This window comes from Manis pentadactyla, chromosome 12 (genome assembly GCF_030020395.1).
Source record: "Manis pentadactyla isolate mManPen7 chromosome 12, mManPen7.hap1, whole genome shotgun sequence".
NCBI classification, from domain to species: Eukaryota; Metazoa; Chordata; class Mammalia; order Pholidota; family Manidae; genus Manis; species Manis pentadactyla.
In genome coordinates, this window is record NC_080030.1 from 56,733,964 (window position 1) to 56,760,255 (window position 26,292).

General features: G+C 40.3%; 1 protein-coding gene across 2 annotated transcripts in view; it reads right to left on the reverse strand.

The window, feature by feature from the left end:
- TBPL1 (TATA-box binding protein like 1) overlaps nt 1-12,438 on the reverse strand; it is a 31,700-nt gene extending 19,262 nt beyond the window's left edge. Inside the window, exon 1 of one of the 2 annotated variants that reach the window (XM_057489258.1) lies at nt 12,208-12,438. In XM_057489258.1, the coding sequence (XP_057345241.1) occupies nt 12,208-12,329 (122 nt within the window). In that variant the 5' untranslated portion in view covers nt 12,330-12,438. The remainder of the gene's footprint in view (nt 1-12,207) is intronic. The other variant, XM_036903745.2, reaches the window with a different exon arrangement.
- Between the last annotated feature and the right edge of the window lie 13,854 nt (nt 12,439-26,292).

The following is a 26,292-nucleotide window of genomic DNA, read 5'->3' on the forward strand; positions in this document are numbered from 1 at the left end:
ACGAGACCAAGCTGGCGATGCAGAGGGATCGGATCATGCCTTCTAGGTGATGTTAAGAATTTTCCTATCTATCCCAAGAGCAATGGTGAGCAAAAAGAGAAGCAAGATATGACATAATGTATTTTCTTTTTAAAAATGTATCACTGCTACTTCTGTTATGGGAGAATGGACTGGAAGACAAGAACGGGCAGGAAAGTCAGGGTCTAGTTCAGCAGTCCTGGTAAGAGAGGACAGTAGTCAGGACCCAGTGACAGTGGATGAAGATGAAAAGAGGTAGGTAGAAGAGATATATTTTTAAGAGACAGAGTGAACAGAGCTTTGTGACTGATACAGAGGACAGGAAAGGGAGATGGAGGATGACTCCAGGTTTGGAGGGAGAGAAGGGTTGCCAGGGAAATGGGAAAAGGAAGTGGGGTAAAGACTCAGTTTTGAAACCTGAATTGAAGGAGTAAGTGGACATCAAAGAGGATAGAGAGGAGACAATGAGATAAGAGTCGGCAGATCTAGGTTTAGATTGGAGGAGAAAATTTGGAAACCCTAGTATAGAAGGTAATCGAAACTATGATGGATAAAATAAGAAATCAAAGGAGCTAAAACATTTGATCCCCAAGATTGAGTCAGACTCTCTCTCTCTCTGAGTCCTATTACCATATTGCCATGTATACCACTATCACAATTTCCCACACTACAGTGAGATTTCCTAGTCATGTCTCCTTGGTAGACAATTAAGCTCCTCAGACACATGATCAAATCTTGTTTTTGTACCCAAGCCTTAGCACAGTTCCCAAGCATGAAACACATTCAACAAAATGTCTGCAAGAGCTAAACTGTTAGCTTGAAATTATTAAAAAGCAATGCGTGAATGCATGCACGCACACGTGCGCGCGCGCGCACACACACACACACACACACACACACACACACAAGTTTAAGAGTTCAGACTCTGGAGCAGACTGCTTGGGCTAAAAACCAGACTACCGATTAACAGTTGTGTGGCCCTGGGTACTGGTTATTTAACACATTTGTGCCTCAATGTCTTCATCTATAAAATAAGGCAATAACAACACCTATCACAGTGTTGTGAAAATTGAAATTTCACACAAAGCATGTGGCACAGCACTTGCACATGGTAAGCATTCAAATTTAGCTATTCCCACTATTACTGACTACCACCTCCTTTCTTCATCTTCCATGGACAGAGAAATATTCCAAAGTGGAAAGAATTTCCAATTACTCATTGGGGTCCTCCAAATTTAGAGCACAAAAACAGATCATATTCTAGGTCTAAAAGCAAGGAATAAAGAATATGATTTTGATGTATCTGGTAAATGAAATTAGTATTAAAAAAACAAGTACATTTAATGGTGAATTTTAAAAAAGTCTCTAATAATAACAAAATCATTTCAAACCAAAAAAACAGTACTTGATTGCTTGGGGGTTTGTCGGGAAGAGGTGACACTGAGGTTGGGAGAGAATGGGAATAGGAAGAGGCAGGGAAAAAGAATGTGACCAAGTCTACTACAAATTACAAAACAGACACTTGACTAACTTTTACTTAGCCTGCAAAAACAGAAAAACTGGAAAGACAACAGGTTTAGATACTAAATTACAATAAAATTGTTCATTTCATTATAAGTGTAAATTAATCATGTCCATTTCATTTCAAGTGTAAGGCATAAGTTTTCTCCAGCAGGTCTTAGATGAGTTCCTATTTCCTTATATTATGTACTATCATTTAAAAAACTAGGAAGTTTCTCTCTTCATAGAGAATCTTGGTATTTGTCCTACGTTACCCATAGTAACTACAATTTGTAAGACTAATTTAGACATGAAGCTGATGCTAATAATACAGCATAATTTTTTAAAGATTATTTTCTTTGCAAGTGTGATTATTAATTCACTAAATAGCTAACGAACTGTAGAAACCCTCTTTCAGTTTCTGGTGGTGTCAGGGCTGGCACGCATATAATGCAAAGTTCTCTGTGTTCTGATTTTTATTTCAAGGGTGTGAAATTTGGGGTTCAAACTTTAAACAGTAACAGCTCATCAAGAATTTAATCAAAACAAAGCACTGTAAGGTGAAAGCACAACAGGGTAAAGCTTCCTACCTGACAGTCTCCTTTCAACTGCTTATAGGTTTACCCTTTATATAAAATGTCTGCTCTAGTGTAGACAATCTGTTGGGGGTCCATGTCATGCATGACTGCCATTTTAAGAAAAGAAAGATAACATTATGAAATTCACTAGCTGGAAAACTGCATTAAGTTCAAACTTTTCTACTTAAGAAATAGTTTTTAGTATCTAGTAAAAAATGAAACATACTTATATAAAAGTAAATGGAATTACTGAATGAATACTCTTTCCACATGTAAGCACCATTACTTGTTTTACTCAGAACTTTTTTTACTCAGATCAGATTTTTAATCGATTGAGGGCTGTGTCACTCAAAAAAGATAAATATGAAGAATTTGATGAAAGATCAGAAGATAGCCATAAAAATTTTTTAATTGGAAACTAAGATCTGTGAGAAAGGCTAAAGGACACTTATTTGAAACTAGCACACTAGAGCAGACATTTTATATAAAGGGCAAACCTATAAGCAGTAATTAGATAATAACGAATTAAAAGGATTCTTACATAGAACACAGAAGAGTGATAAGGAAGTTTCTGATTAGAATACTGGTTCTTAACTACTGGAACCTTATAAGAAAATAGACAAACCAAGACATAAAATACACAAATAAAAACTATGAAGAGGCTCAATCCCCAGAGATACTCAGTGACTAACCTTTGTAGGGTACTAATGTTTTAAAACATTTCCAAGTTGTTTCTAATGGATAGCCAGCTAAGAAACAGTGGGTTGAAACGCCAAAATATGTCATCAAAATAATGGAATTTCCCTTCTAGGTCCTTAAAATGGGCTACATTCTGCTATCAGGGCTATTTATCATAGAGAACATCAAGATTTCTGCACTCAGAAGTCTTGTTTCTTCAACTCAGATTTACGCCCTAAACCATCACAGTCTACTTTCTGCCATTGCATGAATGAACGTATGAAACGTTAGGAAGGGCTCATGGCTGGATCCAATGTTACAGCTCAAACTCCCTCTTACAGGACCTCTCCAGAGCATAAAGCACTGGGAACTGATTCTCAAATTCCTCCCTTACCACTCTCTACTACTTGGCTCCTCAAGCACCTTTCCTAGGTTTTTCTCCCGTATCAAATACTTCTCCATCTGCTTTTTAAAAGAGGTTCTTAATGAAAGTCCACGACAGTCCCTGAAAAGCTCAACAATAGGTTCCACTATATACCACAGGTGAGGAGTCTCTTGAGATTATATACCACAAATCTGATGTGTTCCTGAGGAGGCCACTGTTTTCTTCATATTCCTAAATGAACTTAAGATCCCTGAAGGTTACAAATCACAGCATTAAAGCTATCCATGAATTTATGGTTCCTGTCATCAATCCTGACCTATCAGAGGTCTGCATCCACATTCCTGTCAGGCATACTTATTAAACTAATCAATACATCCAAAATTAATTAATACCTTCAGAAATACTTGCTGTCTCTAGATTCTGAATTTTAGTTAATGAAGCCACCACCCAACAGACACACCTGAAACAGACATTTCAGGATCATCCTTCATTTCTTTTTTTCTCCTATCCCCAGTTAATTTCTCATCTAGCTTCTTTTCTGCATCCAAAGCATGAGTGTTTCAGGCTTTTACATGTCATTCTGGCTACAGCCTTCCAGTGGAGCTCTCTGCTTGCAGTCTCCACAATCTAGTCCACCTGCCCATTAAGCCACCCAAATGACCTTCCTAATTGTGCCACACGCCTGCTTAAAGAAACATCTGTTGGCTCTTTCATGGACAAAATAGAATCTAACTTGCCTGGCATGAAATGCAGTGAGCTTCACATTTCTCATTTACCTTTTGTAACTTTATCTTTCACTTCCAACACACCTCAATAGTCTTAATTTTTTACCATTCCCCTTTTAAGAACAGTCTCTTTCTGGATTTTATAATTGCCTAAGGTGCCCTTTCCCCACTCTTTCAACTAACAAACTTGTACTCATAATTGCAGTCATTTCATATGCAACTGATGTGAACCAAGCTCGCTCTGTGGCTGGAATGAGGAATACAGCTTGGACCAACATGGCCAAGTAAGCAACCCTCATGGCAGCTGTAGTCCACTGGAAGAAACTGACAACAAATAGACAAGCAATTAAAATAATTAGAAAATGTGATCTACATTATAAAGGAAATAAAGATGACACAAAAGAAACTTAAGGGGGAATGATCCAGGAAGGCCGCTTAACTTCCTCAGAATTGAGGAATTATTTCTAAAATGACACCTTGAATAAGGAGGAGCCAGTCTTATGAAACACAGAGGAGAGCCCCAAGCCAAGGGCACAGCAAATCCAAAGATACTGTCTGTGTGCATTACAACTATCTGCTAGCCTGTGGGCACCAAGCTCCTTAGAGTGAACTGCTTAACATAACTGTGTATCTTCAGAATTTGGCTTAGTGGCTGGCACTTCGTCATCAACTCAATAAAGAGTTGCATTAAATGAGTACTTCAAGAACAATCGAAAGAGTATTATGGAGTTACGGAGTAAGTGGAAGAACAGACATTTTTCACTATAACAGTAAGAATCCTAGCCCCAAACCACTCAAGTTCTCCAACAGTATCCTATTATTTCCTTACTTCATTTTCTGGTATGTTCTGCTTAGTGTTCCTGCGCTTGAGTCATTGGTTTTAGTTCAGACTCCCAAACCCTAAAGGGCAACTGTGGTCTAGGAGCTTTTACAAACAGAGAAATATAATACATTTCTGATATAGGGAAATAATTATTTTAATTAAAACACACATACAGATCCTCGTCACTTGTGAAATATACTCCCTTTTCTCTCCTCTAAGAGTTACTCTCCATTTCACCACTCAAAGTCCTAATACATCCATATCCTCAGTTCATTCCACGACAGCTTGTTACAGACAGGCTACCCTGGCAGTTACTTGTGTCATATTAACCACCCAAATAAGCAGGGTTTGATGATAAAGCCATCATCCCTTTCTTTACAAAGTGAGAGTGGGGACAAAACACAAAAAAACTAAGAATTTGGTTTCAGACATCTTTCAATTTAACAAGGCCCAAAACAAAAAGCCTAAAGAGTAAATTAAATTCTCAGTGTACACACCAACAACTGTCCAAGCAGTTCTGCACTATGCATTGAAGCAGAATTTTGAAGATTACTGGCTAGCTGAAGATTTTTTTCTGCTATACTAACCTAAAGATTCACAGTACCAACATGCTGCTGAGAAGATGATAAAGGTATTATTCATATAGCTTTTTATGAGTTGTGAACTGTTGAGCTGTGTTACATCCCTTACCTCAAGTCTCCCACCCAAAGCCACCAAAAAAAAAAAAGAAAAAACCAAACAAACAAACTCAAGTGTGTGTTGAGGAAGGTCTAAAGGACTGGTGAATATGGTTGTGCCTCCTACAACCACCCTAAGCCGCCACCAGCAAAGATTCCTTGAATATGGTCAACCCACACGCAGTTAAGAGATGCTCATTACAATGTCACAAGGTTGCACTTACACAGTCACTAGAGATACCAAGAAGCTCATTGTCACTGTAAACAAGAGTAAAAAGGCTTTGTGGCTCAACAAAAGTATCTGGCAAATTAAAAAGAAAGGGGTGGTTTTTGTTCCACAAAAGCTTCCAGTTCACTATGAATCTTAGGTGAGGTTCAAACCATGATAGGTTTATAAATGTTGATCACAGTCATAAACCAAGTTCCTATCTTCATAGCTGCATTTACATTAGCTTTATTATCTTCATATTTGAAGGACTGTAACATCTGTCACTGAGAAACTGAGTGAAGAGAACATGGAAACATTAACAATATGTTAGACTTTTATCTCAACAACAGGCAGGTTTCATTCTGGACAAAAGTACTGACACCTTGGAGACGTGCTTTCCTAGAAATCTCCCAACACAGTCCTTAGAATATCTAAAACTAAAGGATATGTATGTGTGTGTGTGTGTGTGTGTGTGTAGATGAATTACCCATAATAGTTCCCTTCTTATCTCAGTATTTTTAGATTTAGAATCCATGATGGCTTTAGGAATAATGTTAACAGTATTATAGCAATACTAAATATGTTCTGGCCAATGTAGTTATTACTCAACTAAAATAACAGTATCAGTAAACTTCAGTCTCTTTAAACAGAAAAACAAAAGCTACACCTCTAAATACAAGCATATTTGTCAATCTTCCTGGGTGGAGGACAGGTAATTTAAAAACCAACTATCACAGATAAACAAAAACAGCACAATATAGAAGGAATTATAAGCTTTACCTCCGTACATTTAAAGCATAACAAACTGTTAATATTTTATATAAACTTCTATAATACATATTTTATGAAATATTATTTCAAATAAAAACCAAGACGTAGATACTAGCCAAAATAGGAACAAACAGTTTGCAATTCATTGTATTTAAACAGAAATATTTATTTTCTAGTTGGCAGTTTCAAATGTCTACACAACTAAACTAAAATATTTGGACTTCAAAAAGTTAGCCATTTCAATAGCAGCCTAAACAAAGCTACAATTATCAAGTAGTTCCCCTGATTAGGTAGCCTCAGTAGCTGATGTTAGCCCTACTATAAACAAATTATTTTGTAATCTTATGCAGTCATTCTTTAGCCACTTGAATTACTGGAGCAGAGACCCAGTTTCAGCTACTTTTAAAATTACAAGAAAGCTACTATGGAGAACATTTATGGTGACTCGTAAAACTTAAGTTAAATGGCTTGACAATGATACCAACAAGTTTCAAGTTTACCATCACTTGAGGTTATACAAGTAAAAAAAAAAGTGTCTTTGAAAGAAAGACTAATTGTGCTAAGTGAAACCATTGGGGTCTATTCCTTTTACTCAAAAGTACCACACAGCTAAACAAGCAGTCAAGTCCACAGGGAAATAGCGTTTTAACAGCTGCAGCACAGTGCCACACCAGGCTTTGTTGGCCTTCCTTTTCTGAGAAATAGAGATGTCTCTTTTTACTTAGTCCGTCTGCCATAAGTGATAACCAGATGCCTCTGTGACAATTCAAAATTAACACAAGAGTGCTTCCCTCTCCCAAAACCTAAGAGCAGAGATGAGTCCAATAGTCAGTGATCACAAAGAAAGAACTTCAATGCTTTAATAGAAACCCTCCAAATGAAAGAAACAAAGCATTCAAGTGCTAAATGGTTCACATTTAATGTACTACCTAGTACCACTGCTACTAGCACCAGCTAATATTTTTTCAGCTAATTATGCTGGGTATTGTTCTAAGTGCACTTAATTCTCATAGCAACCCTAAGAGGTAGCCTAATATTAACCGCATACTGTAGATGAAGAAACTGGGGAATCAAGGCAGTGAAATAAGTTGTTCAAGGCCTTACCACTAAGCAGCAGCAGATCCACATGCTGAGCACAGGCAGCCTATATCCAGAGTTCATACTGTTTGGCACTATACTACCCTAAATTCCAAGAAGCATTAACTGATTTTGATTAAAACCGTTTTGTCTCACAGAGCAAACACCTGGTTCTTTAGAACCATTTAATTAATAAAAACAAATTCTTACTTCTTTTGAAATGTTTTGAGTTCTCACCTAGTGAGTCAAAAAACAAACACACACGATGGACCAATGTCGACAGACAGCTGTCTATGGTGCTAAACACAATTAAAGTACTAAGAGTCATCCACATGTCCTGATAAAAGTCTGTCCTTAAGATACAATCTGATTTTTGTTATTCTTTCTTGAGGGATGAATACTCCATGTTCAAAGTTAATGGTCGATTTTTTTGGTGAAATTTTAAACCGTCTCATTATCGACTCCCACATGGAGGCACACCTGAAATGTCCCAGAATTCACCTCAGGTGTTTTTTTTTTTTTTAACATTTAATGGAATCCCCAGCAGCATGCTTCCCATTACAAAACAATCCGTTTAAACCAAACTCTGAATTTTATCATCCTTTAGTCACAACTTAAGAGCAGATGAGTACAACTTCTGATACAACCTGATTCTTTTCCACTAATAACATGCTTCTGGAATAGTGCTTTTTCCCAACTATGTAAATACACACACTCCATTTCTCCTTTAAATAAAAGGGTGACTGTGTCACTATACAAAAATCAAATTTGTCTACATGGCCTGGAAAGAACTCAGAGGCATATACTCCTTTCTCCCTTTTGAAATTTCTCAAAGTGGCAGTCATGTAACAAGAGCAAATACTGTATCTACTCGAGGCAGTAAACCATTATTTTAATTGTTTGAATTGGGTTAAAAAAAAAAAAAGCCCAATCATGTTTGAGAAATTTCTGTTTATAACTTGCAGCCAATATAAAAGTTGAAATTTTAGGCATCAAGAATGAGATTATTAATTAGATTAGATGCCTCAAGGTTCCCCTCAAGGGCTAGTTGAGTCCCTGAGGTAAAAAAAAAATAAGGGTATATATATATATATATATATATCCTTCCATTAACATGTTAATCTGAGAAACACATACATGACATGAACATACGATAGAGTGGCAACTCATATAATCCTGACCCTCAAGAAACTTTTAATTTAGCAGGCAGGATAAAATCTGTGCACCAATAACTACAGCACCAGACAGTATGTAATAAATAAAAATTCAACTTTGTGTCTGTCCTATTTTGGTATCCATGTATGTCATTTCTCTGCTACCTACAAATGCTCAAAAAAGCACCTGAAGAGAAGCACTTTCATGTAGCTTCGCACACCTGGCATGGCATCAGGTATACAAAATGTGCAACAAATAGGGGTGCAAATTTCAGGAAACCTTAATTTAATAATTCAAATGCCACAATACAGCTAAGTTTTCAAAGCACTACAGGCTTTGACTCAGATATTGTGGGAACATTGGACTTTAAATTCTTCTAAAATCAGTTTAAACTTTATTTTTCAAACCAGTAACAATTTCATCACATGGTCTATGATGCAACAGAAGAAAATCAATCACTAGATTATTACAGGCCTCCTTCACCTAAAAACAGCACCGATATTCACTCAACTAGATTAGACAATACTTGCTGATTTTTAAATAATGTGCTACATCCATGGTAAGAAATAACACTCCAAAAATACTCAGCTGTATAATTCATATGTATTTGTTCTATTTCATAGCAAATTCTACACATTCTATATACATATAAAGTAGTTCCCTCTTATCTGTGGATGATGTGTTCTAAGAACACCCAGTGGATGCCTGAAATCACAGATAGTACTGAGCTCTACGTATCCTGTGATTTTTCCTATGCTTATATACCCATGAGAACGTTTAACTTATAAATTAGGCACAGTAAGAGATTAACTAATAATAAAATAGAACAATTGTAACAATACAATAAATGTTATGTGAACGTGGTCTTTCAAAATATCTTATTGTACTGTACTCACCCTTCCTCTAGGGATGTGAGATGATAAAATGCCTACATGACGAGATGAATTGAAGTGAGTGACGTGGGCATCAGGAGTAGCATTAGGTTATGTCAGAAGGAGGATCATCTGCTTCTGGACCTCAGTTGACTGAGGATAACTAAAACCATGAAAAGTGAAACTACGGATAAAAGGGGACTACTGTACATCCACAAAAATTTTGATATGACAATTTTCTATGTGAAGAAAAACTTGTGGGAATCACTTAAACTGTTCCCTCAAACTTGGCAAAGTGTAATTTCAGTCAAATATTCGAATGCAAAGATCAGAAAAGACTGACATTACAAAAAGATTTTTAGAATAAGAATTATAAATTCTTTAAAGGTTCGTTTAAAACCACACAGCAGGCTCTTTTATCTCTAAACAAGTGGCCATGTCCACATTTACAGTATTACCACTTGGAATTCTAAAACACCTTTTATTCTGAGAAGTTGAAATATTTTTACATGCCTTATTTCAATACAGTCTTTTGATTCTCAGCATACCTGCTGTCCTGCACAGCAAGTTACACAGAATGAATACAGAACATCTAACATTACCACTTAATTTTCCAAACAAAGGAGAAGGATACAGAAGGAAAATGCAACAAAGTAACATTAATAAAAAGGATAACAGGCCAAGGACATATGTTGAAAACGCCCTAAGAAACAGAAGTAATGCAAATAGTATAAAGAATCATTTCTAATTGGGTCATGATAAAGTTAAGGAGAGGAACTAAAACACCACCAAACACTGGGAGTATTGGAGCAGAGAGCAGAAAATGGATTGTTAATAAAAGCAGAAGCTTGGGCTTGACCCCACTCAAACACGGAAGGGATAGAGAGGCAACAAGAAATAAGGTCTAAGTGAAGTGGGTGAGATGGCAGCTCTAAGAATGATGGAATTCAGTAAATTGCCTATGTGCTATGAAAACTCTTGGACTCAATATCCAATGGCCTCAAGTGTGGTCATCCCCAAGCATATTCTTCACAGAACAACAGCTCTATGAAAAGATTAAGCAACAGTCCTTGATTGATTATCCTAAAGATGACAACATTAGGTTTTTCTTCTTGAGAGTCTTGAAATGCAATTTTAAGTTTTCCAATGTTTATCCTTCCCATCTTTGTTAAAGGAAACTGCACATCTCTTTGCACACATACGAAATTCCTTTAAACAAGAGACATCAAACCTTAATTCCATGAAAATTAAAAACCTTGTATTCTGACATCAGTCAACCCATAAAAAACACACAGTAGCAAATCATTACAGTTTCTGAAACTGATTTCTGATTTTAAGGGCAGAAGAGTATGAAAAATGGGGGCTGGAGATAAGGATGATACCTTTAGTTTAAGACAAGCCAGGTTCAGCAAAAAAGGTGGGGGACAAACAGAAGCTGTGGTTAACAGTACTTTTGCGATTTATCAGTTTTATTTTCATCTTTAATTTACAATTTAATAAAAAGAGCTTTGTTCCCATTGGACACAAAAATGATATTATGTTCTATGTATATGTGGCCTTGCCAGTATGACACAGAAAAAAACCTCATTTACTGACCTAGAATGGTTTTGGAAAGCATAAAACCATTAAGCAGTTAGTGATGTAAGGCTTAAAGAGACAGCATAAACTGGTATTTACCTGGGCATACCCAACGGTGAATAACGCCTTAATCTACACAGTAATAAGCCCCTTATCGATTTGAATAAACTGCCATTTTCTCAAACTTTCAAAGAAACTGAAGCCTATGCTAAGATAGCTGAACCTTCTCATTACAAATGTCTTTTTCAGTTTCCACAGGGAATCTGTCATTGTTTATTCACACAAAAACCAAACCAAGCTTGTTTCCTTTTCTTTTCTTGAGGCAATTTTAAGGTACTGCTCTTAACCCCAAATACCCTGGTTAACTGCCAGTGTCGCTTTGGAACCGCAGGTGACAGATGCAGTCGGAGAGCTCACAGATGTGGACTGGCTGCAGTCTCACGGCGATGAGCACACTGACAGAGCCCGCAGAGGCATATCTTGGCGCAAGGAGTTTTAAAAACCATCATTCCCATTTCAATTTACTTTCAGACTATTATTAAGCTCTTATTCCGACTCTCATCCTTGCTTAGCCCTACCCACAATTCATTTTATCTTCCTCAGTTCCAGACCCTTCATCAAAGCTAATTTTGGTTAACGGTAAAAAAATTAATTGGGGCTGTTGGCGTTGCCAGGAGGAGGAACCGACGAAGGTGCTGTTTGCGAGCCTTCCCGACAAGGCAGAGGCCGCTGGAAGTTTTCTGGAAAGCAACGGACCTCCAGCATCTTTGTACGATGCCTCTTGCCGTAGGTGACGGCTCCAGAGACAGATGGGGAATCTCCCTTCTGTTTTTCCCAGCAGTGGCTAGCAGGAAAAATAAAACCTCTTTTCTTATCCTGCACCCCACTGGAGAACGCTCCTGGGCAGTAGCGCCCCACCCCCACGCCGTTATCCCTGACGAGATCCCCACATATCGCCCTATACTCCTCAGGACCCTTGGTCGGCCCCTGGACCCATTTCCCCCAGCGGAGCGCCTCTCCTCCCGCCCTCCGCCCCCGCACACCCCGCCCGCAGCACGGCCCCGGCTCCGCACAGGCAGCCTCGCGCCCAGACGCCCCGCGCCCGGCACTCTGGCCGCCCCAGCGCCCGCACTGCCCCGCGCAGGGTCGCCTATGGGATTACCGTGGGAAGAGGCGGCGGCGGCAGAGAACCCGGCGGCAGCGCTGGTGCCGGTGGCTTCGGAAGCAAAGGATAAGCTGGAGGAAAAGGATGAAGATGAGGCGGGCGCGCTCCCCAGTCTCCATGGAACTCCCGCCCCGGCCCGTTGCTAGGAGCCCCCAAGGCTCGGGCTCAGTCTTTCGTGCTTTGTTGTTCCGGGTACGGGGCGGCCGCCCGCTTCCCCGCGACAATAAATAGACAAGACGCGGGGGAGCATAGAGTCAGCGCGCGGAGGCTAGAGCGCCACTGGACAGGGCGCTCCTGGATTCCTCGCTAGCCACTCATTTCCGGCTCTCACTGCTCCCTTCGCTTTCCCCCGCCCCTTCCCTCGCTGCCCCTTCCTCCTTCCTGGTCGCCTTGTAGGCCCGTCCTAACGATGAGTTTGGCAAGGTTCGGCGATGCGGAAGTGGGTGTAATTGGGCTACATTTTTTTTTGTTGGAGAACCGCTTTAAAAGATTCCGAAAAATGTCGGTGTACCTTGTACGTTTTTGGCTTATATACAAGCATAAGTACGTTTTCTGGCGTAAATGGGCTTCAATTTTTTTTTCGTCTAAACCTTATAACTTTCTCATTGGCTCGTTCAACTTACAGTAAAGGTCCTTTATTTAACATAATTAGCAAAGCTAGTCATTAGATTTCTAAGACATGTTCTGTTTGAATAACGACCTTTTTCAGTTAAACGTGCTAATTTACGAAATAGCGATAAAGCTCCCATTAAGGAATTCAAATCCTAGTCCTAAAATAAAAAAGAGTGCTGGCAGACGATAGGTGATGGATGTATGGACGGACAGACGGAGATAGGTAGCTAGATGGCGCAGGGAGCTTATAGGTCACACTTCCGTCGCCTGTCCCTCCGGTATTCCTTACTCAACTTGGATTTGCGATCTGGACTCCGCCCTTGAAGCCGGGAGGCGCTTCAGAGGCTCTTACTCTGCAAAGCCAGATCCTGGAAGGAAAGGCGGTGAGATAGGGAGGCTCCAGGCTCGCACTGGGGCGTCGGCAGGAGAAGCGGCGGCTCTGGCCGACGGGCGTGGGGGGCGCTCCCGCAGAAGCCTGAGCCTGGGCACCGAGACCTTTCCGCGGCCTGCGCCCAAGCGGCCCTGGAATGACGGGGAACCCCGAGGGGCGTACACTCGCCAGTTTGAACGGTCGCGCTGGGGCCTGGAGCGCGCCCTCAGGGTTCCTCAAGGGGGTAGCCTGAAGAGCGCGGCCGGCGGGAGCGAAACTCCAGTAATGGCCCCGGGAGGATCTGGCTTTGCGGATCCCCGCGGCGTCCCCGGAGCCCCACACCCAGGCCTACACGGGTCTCTGACCCCCAGCTTGGCTGCATTCAGAAGCCTCTGGCCCCGCATATTGCCAATGGCTCTGACTTAGTAAAAGGCCGTTTTGCAGGCCCGCGGATGGATACCTGGCCTCTGATTGGTGTGAATTGTGAAAGAAAAATGATATGCCCCTGTCATTTTTAAAGAGAAGATGGGCTGATTAATGGGGGATTGGGGAATACGCATTCATTGGGGTATTTCAATATTTATGAAGTCTCTAAGGATGGATGCCTCTTGATCTTTTGCTTCCCACTCTTTTTGGAAAAATATCCAAGCATTTAAAATCTCTGTATGCTTATGGAATTTCTATTTTGTTTCCATTTCTGTACTAACTTATTTTTTGAATAATATTAAGTAATTATAGCTTGTTTTCTGTGTAATGAGAATGAGCAAGAGGATGATGGGTAGGAAAGTAATGTCTGTGTGGTAGTGGGAGGACAACTTTTAGGAGGTAACAAGTTAGCTGTTATCTAAAAGAGATAGGAGAGAAGGGGTGTGTATAGTGTTCCAGGCGAAGGGAACAGGATGTGCTAAGAGTTTACTATGCTGGAGTATTAGCGTGGATGGGTCATCGTGATCAAAACAGGGGGAAGAAGGACATGAGCTAAAGTTGGAGAGAAACTAAGGCCTCGAATCTTTGGTGACCGTAGAAGGAAGTTCCAAGTGCTAGGGGAAGTGAAGGGTTTTAAGCTGTAAAGTACCATGGTCTAATTTACTAGGGAAATGATAGGGGATAGGTTCTATTCCAGTGATTACTGCTACTACTGAAGAGTCAATTTTACAGCAACAGGGACCAATTCTAAGGTCTTTATGAGGCACTATTCTTTGTGGGACCAGCAAAATACTTGGCATGAGTCCTGACAATTACTTTGGACTCCCTTCTGTCGTGAATTGGTCAACAGTTTGTCTCCCTGCAATAGTTCCTCATTCAGGAATTGAATTTGGTTTGATGGCAAGCACTATTCTCCATAGACTTACTGAATGCTTAAACATTATCACATTAGCCCGATCACTACTCCTCTGACCAAGGAATTCACTTTACAATGAAGGCAGTAAGACAATGAAATTAAGCCCATGGAGTTCATTGGTAACACTGGTTAATGTACTAATTCAAGTGCCAGGTAAGGTTAGAGTATACCATATATGTTCTGAACCACGACTCTTCCTTAGTACAGAAATTGATACTTATGCTGGGAAAATAGTGAGCTTTCTGTTACATCAGTACTGTTTGAAATGCAATATATAGACTAAAACTAGTCAGCAGTGATACAGGTATACTGGGAGGAGCATTTTGAAGCTTTCACTGATTTTACCTTATTGTCACACCTAAGCATGCAATTTTATATTTATGAAAGCATTTATCTGTGTGGGATTGGTAACTAAAAACAAACAAGAAAACTGATCTTTCACCATGGATGGTTATGGCCACTAAGCCTGGAGCTTTAGGAACTTGATTTAAAAAAAGAGGCTATTGGAATATGTTGGCTGCTGCTTGCCTTGCTTGGTGCTATGAGAAAGACAAATGGGGTTCAGTGTGGCCTTTCTGAAAGAGACAGGCATGGTCAGGAGTGGGGTGTGGGGGTGTGATACTTACAGCATTGTTAAGAGGAGTCCTTTCTCCAGTGGTGTAGTTACACCCTGCTGGTAGAAATCAGTTAATAGCTGCTGTGCCAATTGAAACAACTACATTTCCTGCCCCACATGCAGTTAATATACTACTGGGAATGTGGAGACCCAGTACAGCAGTGGAGTCAAGGATGCTTCATTCCTCAGGAATCTTCTCAAGTATCTCTACTGTGCCCCCTTACAATAGTAATCCCTCCCATTATGCCAGTTGAGTGGTGTACAATTTAGGGAATAGAGTCTGGTACTGTAACCTGGCTTTATGGCCCCAGCCTGCCTATGACCTCTTCCACCCTCAGAGAGTCTGTGGCAAGGACAGTGAACTAAGATCTGCCGGGATTGTCAAGAGCTACTAGGCCAGTTTCCAAGAGACAGAAACAGGAAGGGCAAAGTCCATATTCAAAGCTTATGCCTCAATTAGATTTCTGATAACAAGCTAATAGATTTCCCCCAAATGACACTGACTGGCAGCCAAGTAAGTTTTAAGGTATTGCCAGAAAGTCCTTAGCATGGCAAAAGGCATCTCCTGGTGTGCCATCTCAAAGACAATGTCCTGGTCTCTGGTCTCTGTGTGTGTAGAAATGAATTTGGTTGCCAGGGCAGCCCCAGTAGATTCCTTCTCTCTACTCCTTGAAGGTAGGATCATTTGAGGTTAATAAACAAAGGAAATCTTGACAACTTGATTGGCTGACCAAAGATCTTGAGTCTCTGCTAGAGATGATGTTATTAGCTTTATCACTCTTGTGAGGATATGGTATATGCTCACAGCCACTGCATATTGTGTCTCCTTTTTGCTCTTTCTTGTTATCCTGTTCCTTACCCCTTTCTTTATTGTATTTTTGTGCATTGGAAAAAAATTCATTATTCATCACTTAGCTACATCTGGACCTGATCAAGATTGATTACACTCAAAGATCCTGAATTTGGGCTGGATGTGTGTGGGGGAAATTGAAGTTCCTATGGCCAGTATCCTCACCTGAACCTAAACTACTTGATGATGTAACTGGCCTACTGCTAGGCTACTGCTTCCACACCCACAGGCAATAAGCTATTATTGACTGAGTCACTATATAAAAGCTCTGCCCAGTGCTTTGGATGGAGGTAGAGACAAAGGAGGGTTACAGACCTGCAGACTGCTGAATACAGATGTAATTCTATTGCTCAACCTATCCCCAGGAGAACAAGCAGGTAATAAACCCTTTTACCCCAGGAATGTTTCATTGTCATTCCTCAGTCTCACTGAGTCCCCAGGTGAACTTGCCTGGGGCTGAAACCCATTGGCAAGACAATTGGTGTAGCTGGCAGGATTGTATGGCACATGAAACTTCTATTTGATTCCTGTTACAGCACCCATTCTTGTAGTGCATGTCCAGTAAAGTGGGTGCCTTGATCACTGTCAATTGCCTGTGGTTGGCCATAGGCTTCAAAGAGCTGCTCCAGGCCTCTTTTTGTTGTCTGTTGGTCTTCACACATGTAGGGAAAGCAACCAGAAGTCCAGGAGCTGTGTCCACACAAGTCATGGCAGACATGGGCAGAGGGCCAATATAGTCTTATCTGCCTCCTAACATGGAGTGTCGGCCCCTTAGCTATTGTCCCATGTTGCTGTGGGACTCTGTGTAAGTCCCTTTTAGAGCATATGATGCACTCCTGCCAGGCTCTGCTGACTTCTTCAAAGGTCAAAGGCAAGCCCCACCAACAGGCCTCAACCTACATTGTCTTTTGCTCCATATGCAACAAACGATGTGTTAACCATTGGGCCAAATCAGAGACAGGCTTTCCTTCTAGCCAATGTATCTGGGCCAATTCATCTGCTTCATTGTTTCCTGGGGATGCCAGTGGCAAATGACCTGTCACACAATATACCATAACTGTTTTAGTCTGACTACAGGCCCATAAGTCTTGCCACAATTCTTGCTCCAAAAGGGGTTAGTGACCAACCAACCAGTTGGCTTGGTGCCATGTAGGTAGCCACAGAGTCAAGCCTCGATAGACAGCTCAGCTGTCAGTGCAGACAACTATTGTGGAGGGCTCCTGGCTGATCACAAGCCACTCTGCCCACATCTCTTCTCCTCACCATCTTCCATCCATATTGTCTCAGTCTTTGGATGGAAAGTTATGACCCTCCATTCTGGGGGCTGCCCATGGCTGGAGCGATCTGTGTGCCATCCATCTTCAGGCATAGGGGCTCTTCCCTCCAAATAAGGATTCTGCTACTAATGGTTCTTAAGTAAATTCTTCCTGCTTTTCACTAGTATATGTCACTGACCCCAATAAGCATTGGAGTTGTTTACTCAAGGGACTAGTAGAGAGGGCGCTACACTGCTATAGGTACACACCCCACTTGGCCAGTATAGGTGTCTGTTCCACACTACTTTGTGACTTTTGGATCAAGTCTCGTACCCATCCTGCTGTGGGATAGGTGGTTATTACCTTTATTGGGGCTGTTCCAGTGACAGGTTCTGTAGCCAGCAAGGCACAACACATGGCAGCCAATTGTTTTTCTGTCAAGGTGTATCATACCTCTGCTCCTTCCCAAAGTTGTGGCCAGAATCCAATAGGTTGGTGAATTCGTTCAAGCTGCCGCCAGAGACCCCAGCCATAACTGTCTCCAGTCACATGAGCATCCAACTCACAGGGCCTTGATGGGTCTATCACACTCAAGGTCTGCATGACCTTGACTGCCTGTTTTGCTGTAGTAAAGGCAGATGCACATGTCTCATCCCAGTCCCACCTGACACCCTTTCATACCAACCACTATAAGGGCTTCAGAATTTGTGCCAAGTGGGGGATAAACACTGTCCAGTAGCCTAAAAGACCCCAAAACTCCTGTAACAATGCCACAGCTGTAGGGATAGGAAAGGCCTGGACTTTATCTATGACTGCTTCTGGTATAACTTCAGTCTTACCCAACCAAACGACCCCCACCAATTTGACCTACAAACCAGGTCTCTGAACCTTGCTGCTGTTCACAGCCCACCCTTTCTCCTGTAGATGTTGCAGCAGTCTAGGTGCTGCACCTTCTAGATCTGAAAGAGAATCGGATGTGAGCATGACATCATCAGTATAATGGTACAGCCGCACCATTGGCAGTTTCTCCCACGCTGCCAAGTCCTGGGCTACAAGTCCATGACAGATGGTGGGGCTGCGGAGGTATCCCTGTGGAAGGACGGTGAAAGTCCATTTCCATCCTTCCCATGTGAAGGCAAACTGTTCCTGACTTTCCTGCTCTATGTCAATGGAAAAGAAGGCATTAGCAAGATCTACAATGTAATGATATGTTCCTAGTTCATGACTGAGGATATCCATCAAGTCTGCATTAGCAGGGATGGCAGCATGCATAGGGGGTAGGACTTTATTCAATTCTCTATAATCTACAGTCATATGCCAGGAGCCATCCATATTTTTTACTGACCATACTGGGGAATTGAAAGGACTATGGGTGGACTTATAATACCCACCATTTCTAGTTCCTGGAGGGTTTCTCAAATTTCTTTATGCCCCAGGCAATTTGTATTGTTTGGTATTAGTCATCCATTGAGACACAGGCAAAGCTGTGGGCAGGTGCCCAGCATGTCCCCTCAGAAATTCCTTCACCACACATATCCTCAATCTGAACTCACCTGCAGTGGGCTGCAACCATAGGTCCTGCAGGATATCTATCCCCCAAATATATTCAGAAATGGGAGCGATATACACAGTATACTCCTTTGGAGGTAGACGCCCTATTCCCAAAGGGATTTGGCCTTGTTTCACTCTGATAGCCTTACCCGGTATCCATCTATAATAGGAGGGGTCCCAGAAAACCGCTCAGAGTTGCTATAAATGAGTGAATATTCAGCCCCTATGTCTTCCAGAGCCAGGACACGTTGTATATTCACTGGGGACCAATGGATAGATATTTCAACATATGGCCTCCTGTCCCCACCCCCCAGCCCCTCCAGGCATGGATCTCAACTTTCCCCTCAATCAAACCATGTTCCCCAATCATCTTCCTGTGTGGATTCAGGTGAGGTTGGCTTGCTCTCCAATAGGAAGTCTTGCAAACACACAGGTCAGACTTGTGGCTCTGTCTCTGGCCTCTGCCTCTTTGTCCTTAGTGGCTGGAACTGCTGTTCTGGTTTCAGTTGTTGCCGCAGCTCCAATAAGATCTGTTTGACTTCCCATCTAATTTCCTTCTGTCTGCTCATGCTCATATTAAATCAACTCACATCTAGGTCCTCGTAACCTTCATGGGGCCCTTTAAATTCTTCTTGAGTAGCAGATCTTATTTCTTTCCAGGCTTTCATTGCTTCATCTTCTCCTAAGTCTGCTACTCTACAGGTAACCTCACTTATGGGCTGCTGCTCCTCTATTGAAAGCTTGCCAAGTGGTTGTAAAGAAAAGAAAGACACAGCTACCAAGGGTTTCTCTGGGAGATGTGCAGTCCCCTCCCCAAGTTGTGGAGCACTCTATGCTTGGCCCCTATACTCAGGCTTAGCCGGTGGATTTGGGCTCCTGGTTTAGGCAGAAGCCCTCAGAGTCAATATCAGCTTGGCTCCTGCGTCTTTGGGATTTAGGGGTGGATGGAATTGTTCTCTCTGGATCAGAGATGGGAAAGCTGGCATCCCTGACAGTTCATCCTGCCTTGAGGCAGTGATTACAAAATGCACATCAGACCCCATGAAATCACTCCCTCCTCTATTGGCTTAAGGCTGCACTCATACTGTGTGGCCCAATCAGGGTATTGAGGTATTGAGGGGAAGGTAAGAGAGCTGTTGAAGACTGAGCTAGTGTTGCTGTGCTGCACTATAGGAAAGTTAAAGGGTATAGCAGAGGTGACACTTGGAGGAGTGGAGAGAAAAGTGCCATCAGCCCCAGAAATGGAGGAGCTGGGGAACGACCAAGGGGTGGTGCTGGAGACACCAACCCCTCCTCTACTGAAAGCACTCCCAGTGGTTGTAAAGAAAAGAAAGACACAGCAACCCAGGGTTCCTCTGGGAGACTTGCAGCCCAGGTCATGGAACACTCTATACTCTGCCCCTATGCTCAGGAAGCCGCTGGCTTAACTGAACAGTGAAATTACTTACTGAAGACTCAGTAATATTCCATTTGGGGGCCAACATTCTGAACAAATGGGATTCCATCGTACAGGATATATTTTAAATCAGAGACCATTATATGCTGCCCCCACCCCTTCCGTATCCAGAACATATTTGAAACAAGGTATGGCAGTGGGTTGCAGCTCTTCTCACAATTTTGCCTAATAATCCACTCAGAACTTTTCCTCCTTTATCTGGAAATTTTGCTTGCTGCTGGTGTGGAGACCCTAATTGCCAAAGAGAGAATGCTGCTTTAGCAGAGGCTACAATAGTTTCACTAAATTGGAAAAGACACTATCACCTGGCCTTTTGGGGTTCCTTATACCCCTGAAACAAGAAGCAAAAACAGGGAGAATCTACTGGCTCGAGTGGTTATTTTGTTGTTTTTTGTTTTTTACTCCTACCAAATATTTACTGCATAAGCAACTTGTGCAAATATACAAAGAAACCATTAAGACATTTTCAATACAAATGAACAGGTATATGGAAAAGCCACACACAAGCAAATTAGAGTAATTTGAACTCTATCTATACTTGCCAAATAAGCAACAACAAATAAATAACCTCCCCCCTCCAAAAGCTGTAAACTTTTAGTGAACTGCTGTGCTCAAATGGTGGCACAGCAGGGGGAATTGGCCTGCTTGTCTACCATGGAGGTAAGGAGGACAGTGTGAAAGCCAGAAGATTCTCTGGGAATCCTCTTAGTAGTTCCATGTCTAATATTAAAGTCAAAATTATAACAACCAAAAATAAAAGGTAGAATATTTTAGATTTTTTGGAAATGAAGATTTGGGTCACTCCAACAAGCAAAGAATTCCAACAAGCTGATGTTTCGACTGGGTTTAGGGGAAATTCAAAGGGGGCAGAGAAAAATGGAAGCCTTAAATATAAACTGTGGTCCTGTGAACAAACACAGAAACAAAGACCACAGTGATTTTGCATATTTTCTATTGGCTTGTTACATCAGTGTGGTTATTTGTATTTTCTAATCATTTTCTTTGTTTCACTCCTTCCTGTTTTTATTTTTATACTGAAATTGTTGGAAGTTGTATGAGTTTCCTCGGGCTGCTGTAAACAAAGTACCACAAACCTGGTAGTTTAAAATAACAGAAACGTATTCTCTCATAGTTCTGGGAGCCAGAATTCTGAAACCAAGGTGTTGACGGTGTTGGTTTCTCTTGGAGGCTGTGAGGGAGAATGTGTTCCAAGTTTTTTTCCTAGTTTCTGATGGCTGCCTGATAACCCTTAGCATTCCTTGGTTTATGATGCCTCTATCTTCATATCATCTTCTGCTCTGTGTATCTCTGTCTCAAGTCTCCTTCTTCTTTCTTTAATAAGGGCACCAGCCGTGGGATTTAGAGCCTATTCTAAATCCAGGATGATTTTAAGATTCTTAATTTAATTACATCTACAAAGACCCTATTTCCAAATAAGGCCAAATCTACAGGTACTGGGGGCTAGAACATGATGTATCTTTCTGAGGCCACAATGCAACTCACTATAAAAGTTACCTTTAAAATTAGTTTTCAGGTTATAGAATATTCAGTGGAACTGTAATTGAATTTGAGGATTATTAACATAGCCAGCAGCAGATACAATGACTCCTAGTTCGCTGTGTCTCCTTAATTTGGGGAAAAGGTGAGAACTTCGCTTGTAGGGATAGCACTATCTTATTACAGAGAAATACAGCATTGTTTTCTTGTAGAAAGCTCAGTAGTCAGGCAGCTTCCTGTATAGCACATGTGGCTCCTACAACGTAGCAGTTTCTGTAGTCTGCTTCCTCCAAACCTACAGCTCCCCTAGTGTCTCCCTTCTGCAGCTCACCTCCAAAACCTCCCCGTCACCTGGTTTTACAGCTGAGCACTTCCAGTGAGACACCTCCCTGTGAACTGATTTCCAATTGAGCACTAAAGAGGCTGTTTCCAGTGAATTCTGTCTGTGAAGCTTCATAGCGAATCCTGTGTCATTCAGTGAGCCATGCTATGCAGTCTCCAATAAGGTCTGGAGCTCAGCCGTGTTGGCGGGGAAGGGGGGTCTTCCTTGGGCACACCATTAACTGTTATAGTTATAAATTCTTTGTATTATACTGTCTTTGCTCAAATTATATGTGGTTTATCTCTCCTGATTGGACTTCTGTGATTGTTTGGAAGAGGATATGTGACCAAGCCAGGCCAAAGAGTGTTCTACTGCAGGATTTATTGAGGTGCAGCTGGGAAAAAGAACAATTTCCTTTTTCGGCAGTGAAGCTGAGAAGATGTGAAGTGAGGGCAGCAGGCTGACATATCCTCTTTTGTAAGGAAGAGGACAATACTTACTAGGAAATGACAAAGCTACAGGAAAAGAGAAGCAGAGAGAGAAGATGGAGAGAAAAGAGAAGCAAGCATTGAACTGCTTGGATAGAAAGGTTCAGTGGTATAAAGAAATTGATTCTCCTCAAATGTATCTATAAATTTAATGTTATCCCAATAAATAACTAATGATAATTTTTAATGAAATTAATTCAGTTTGTAAATTTCATCTGAAAAAGATAATGCCAGAGTATAGACAGTTCTGCAAAGAAGAATATTAAACTGCCAGATTTAAAAACACATTAAAAAGCAATAATAATTAATACAGCATAGAATTGGAGCAGGGATAGACAAAAATATTAGTGAAAAGCCAGAAAACACAGATCCATGTGTTTAAAGGAATCTGATCAATGATAAAGGTATCATTTCAACTCTGTTGGACAAGGACAGACCATCAATAGATGGTATTGAGACAGTTGGCTCTCCATTTGAAACTTAGATATGTAGTCTGATCTTAATTTCATAACAAAAATAAATTCCACATGGATTAAGGATCTCCACTGTCTCTGATTTTCTGGAGGAGTAATTATAATATTTGTCAAATGTATGGGTTTCAAAGATCCTCAGCTTTTTTTACATTTTATCCTCAAATCTCTATGTAGCTTATTTATAAATGACTATGTAATCTTTTTTCTACAAAAATAATGCACGAGTGTATTTCTCTGTAGAAATTCAGACACTAACACACACACGTGCACACACACACACACACACACACACACAAATGAAGCCTCCTTTAATCGCCCTCCCTCTGCCATCATAACCCATTCCTCAATATTAACACGGTAGTGTGACTTCTACTTTATATGATTCAGAAATTCTCCACTGTTCTGGTATTCTGGTGACATCCTAGATATATTGTTAGTGCTGCCGTGAATTAATTTTTATGTTTATATTCCTTCTTTCAGTTTAGTTGAACTTTGAAAGGCTAAGGAGGTAAATATGTGTTTTTAGGTCACCTTCTTGAAACAAAGTTCAGTTGGTCATTTAATAAATAATGAAATTCTCAGCTAAGATAAATATCATTGTTTTGAAATACGTAAATTTTTTTTTTGAAAATGCATTTCTCCCCCTAGTGGTAGGAAATTATCTACTTTATTTCTACATGGGATATTTTATCATGACCACTTAGAAACTCAAGTTGAGACTGATGCAAGAAAAGTGTCCTTAGACTTGTATTGTTTGGAAGAAGAGTTAAGAGTTAAGTTATGATAAGGCTTTATATAAATTTACTGCAAATAACATACCTAATGGTGAAACAATAAACACCCTTAAGAATGGATCTGAGACAAGGACACTTAATATCAAACTTTCATTTATGCCAACAAGCTCTCTACTGAGTACTAGCCAGGTGAGTATGGCAAGAAAAATAGATCAAAGATGTAAGGATTTAAAGAACAGAAGAGTCATTACAAGCAGATGAGACGGTCACATACATAGAAAATACAAAAGAATTTATAGATAAATCATTAGAATAAAAACGTTTAGCAAGTTTGTTGAGTTCAAAATACATGCATAAAATTAGTTGTATTTCTATATGTCATCTAACAACAAAGAACTAGAAATCACACTAAGTACTTTAAACAGAAAGATTTAATAAAAGAGATTAGATGCATATGAAGTCATTGGAAGATAAGAGTTTCTAAGTATGAATCTCTGAACAACATAGAATGATCTTCCAAAGGCCACAATAATTAAGTTAGAGAATCAGGTGACTGGATTCAGTTACTTACCGTGATGTTGATGCGCTGAGATTCAAGAATCTGAAATCAAAAAGCCACTTCTCAACTACCTTTCAACTCAACAATTGTGAAATACAGCTGGATTCTAGAACACTACTGCAAGTTCCATATCTTAGTGACTCCACTTACTAGACAAAACTTACTGAAGCAACAGAAAGATGACTTCCACCTTACCTTTGTCTTCCAAATATCCTGTGAATTTATATAATTAGTGGAAACTAATTCACTTAGGTAAAGTAGCTTCAGCAGAATCTCCAAATGTAGATCTTAGCTTTCCAGACTCTGCTGGAAGTGACAGTGATCACACAGGAGTGACTCTAAAAAAGAGTATCAATGAAAAATGGAGATCAGTCACCCATATCTACTTCCACTAGCAATAAATAGTTGAAAAAATGTAAAATAAAAATATATAATATTTACAGAATCCATAAAACAAAGTAATTAGGAATACATAAATATGATAAGGAAGATCTTTATGCAAATACTATGTTATTGAATTAAACTGAAGAATTACACAAATGCAGAGATATACCATTTTCTTAAACAGGAAAACTCAATACCAAAAAAGACATTTCTTTCCAAACAGGTCTATAGATTCAATAGAATTCCAATCAACATCCCACAAGACTTTTAGAGAAACTTGACAAACAGTCCTGAAGAATAGCAAAGGTGGGAGGAACAGGTGAGATTTGCCCTCTTACTTAGCAGAATTTATTACAAAGCTTTGTGAAGGGTGAATAATGAATGATGAATAAATGATGAAGTGATGGTGTAGAAGTAGATCAACTGACTCATGAGGCAGAACAAGGAGCCAAAAAATCAAACTCGTTCATACAGGAAATTCGACATGTGTCAGAGGTTCTACTGCAATTCCAGTGAGGAAAGAATGAACTATTTAAGGAACAGAGCCAGGAAAATGGATTATCTATACAGAAAATAAGATGGGACTCCTACTTAACACTACACAGAAAAACCAATTATGGTTTGATTGAAGACTTGAATGAGGACAAAATTTAACTTTGCGATCTCAGAATTGGGCAGCAGTATTTCTTAAACAAGATGCAAAAAGCACTAATCATAAAGTAGTTAAATTTTACAACATTAAAATATCTCCATTCTGTGAAAAAACATGGTATAGGAATTGAAAAAACAAACCACAAACTGGAGGAATATATTTGTAGCTTACATTAATGCTGAAAGATTAGTGTAGTGTCCAGTTTGTGTGGAGAAATTCTATAAGTCAATAAGAAAAAGTCAGACAAGCCAGTTGGAAAATGGGCAAAAGACATGAAGAGCATTTCACAGAAGAAACGTGGTAATATGAATAAAACGTGAGTAAAACATGGAGAAAGATGCTCAGTCTTATCTTGTTACCAATTATCAGAGTAACTTGCACCAGGATACATATACAAAGATGTTTATAGCCATATTGCTGATAGTTAAAGTTACAATCTAAAAGTTTCTTGAAAAACAGAATGGATAAGTTGTGTGTGTTCACACAAAAGAATATTATATAGCAGTAAAAACGAATAAACCAAAGCTAAAGGCAATCACATGGATTGATGTTAGCAATTTCATGTTGAGTGTCATGAATCTGTTGCAAAGACTGCATAAAATAAGATGCCTGCTCAAAGATGAGCAAAACCAAACCAACATACTTCAAAAGCTCTTCTGAAGCAAAGGTTAAAAAAAAACTAATAAGTAAAAATTTTTAAAGTAAGGGTATTATAAACAAAAACCCCAGGATAGTGTTTAGCTTAGTGGGAGGGAGATGGAATAGCTTCCAAACATTTTCAATGTCTTTCATTCTTTTAGTATTTGTTAAGCCTGCACTAGGAACATATTCATTAAAGCTAAGGAAAGGATTCCTCTTACCACCCTTATTTTCTCCTGTTTGTTCTAGAAGTTCTAGTCACTATAATGAGATAAGACAAA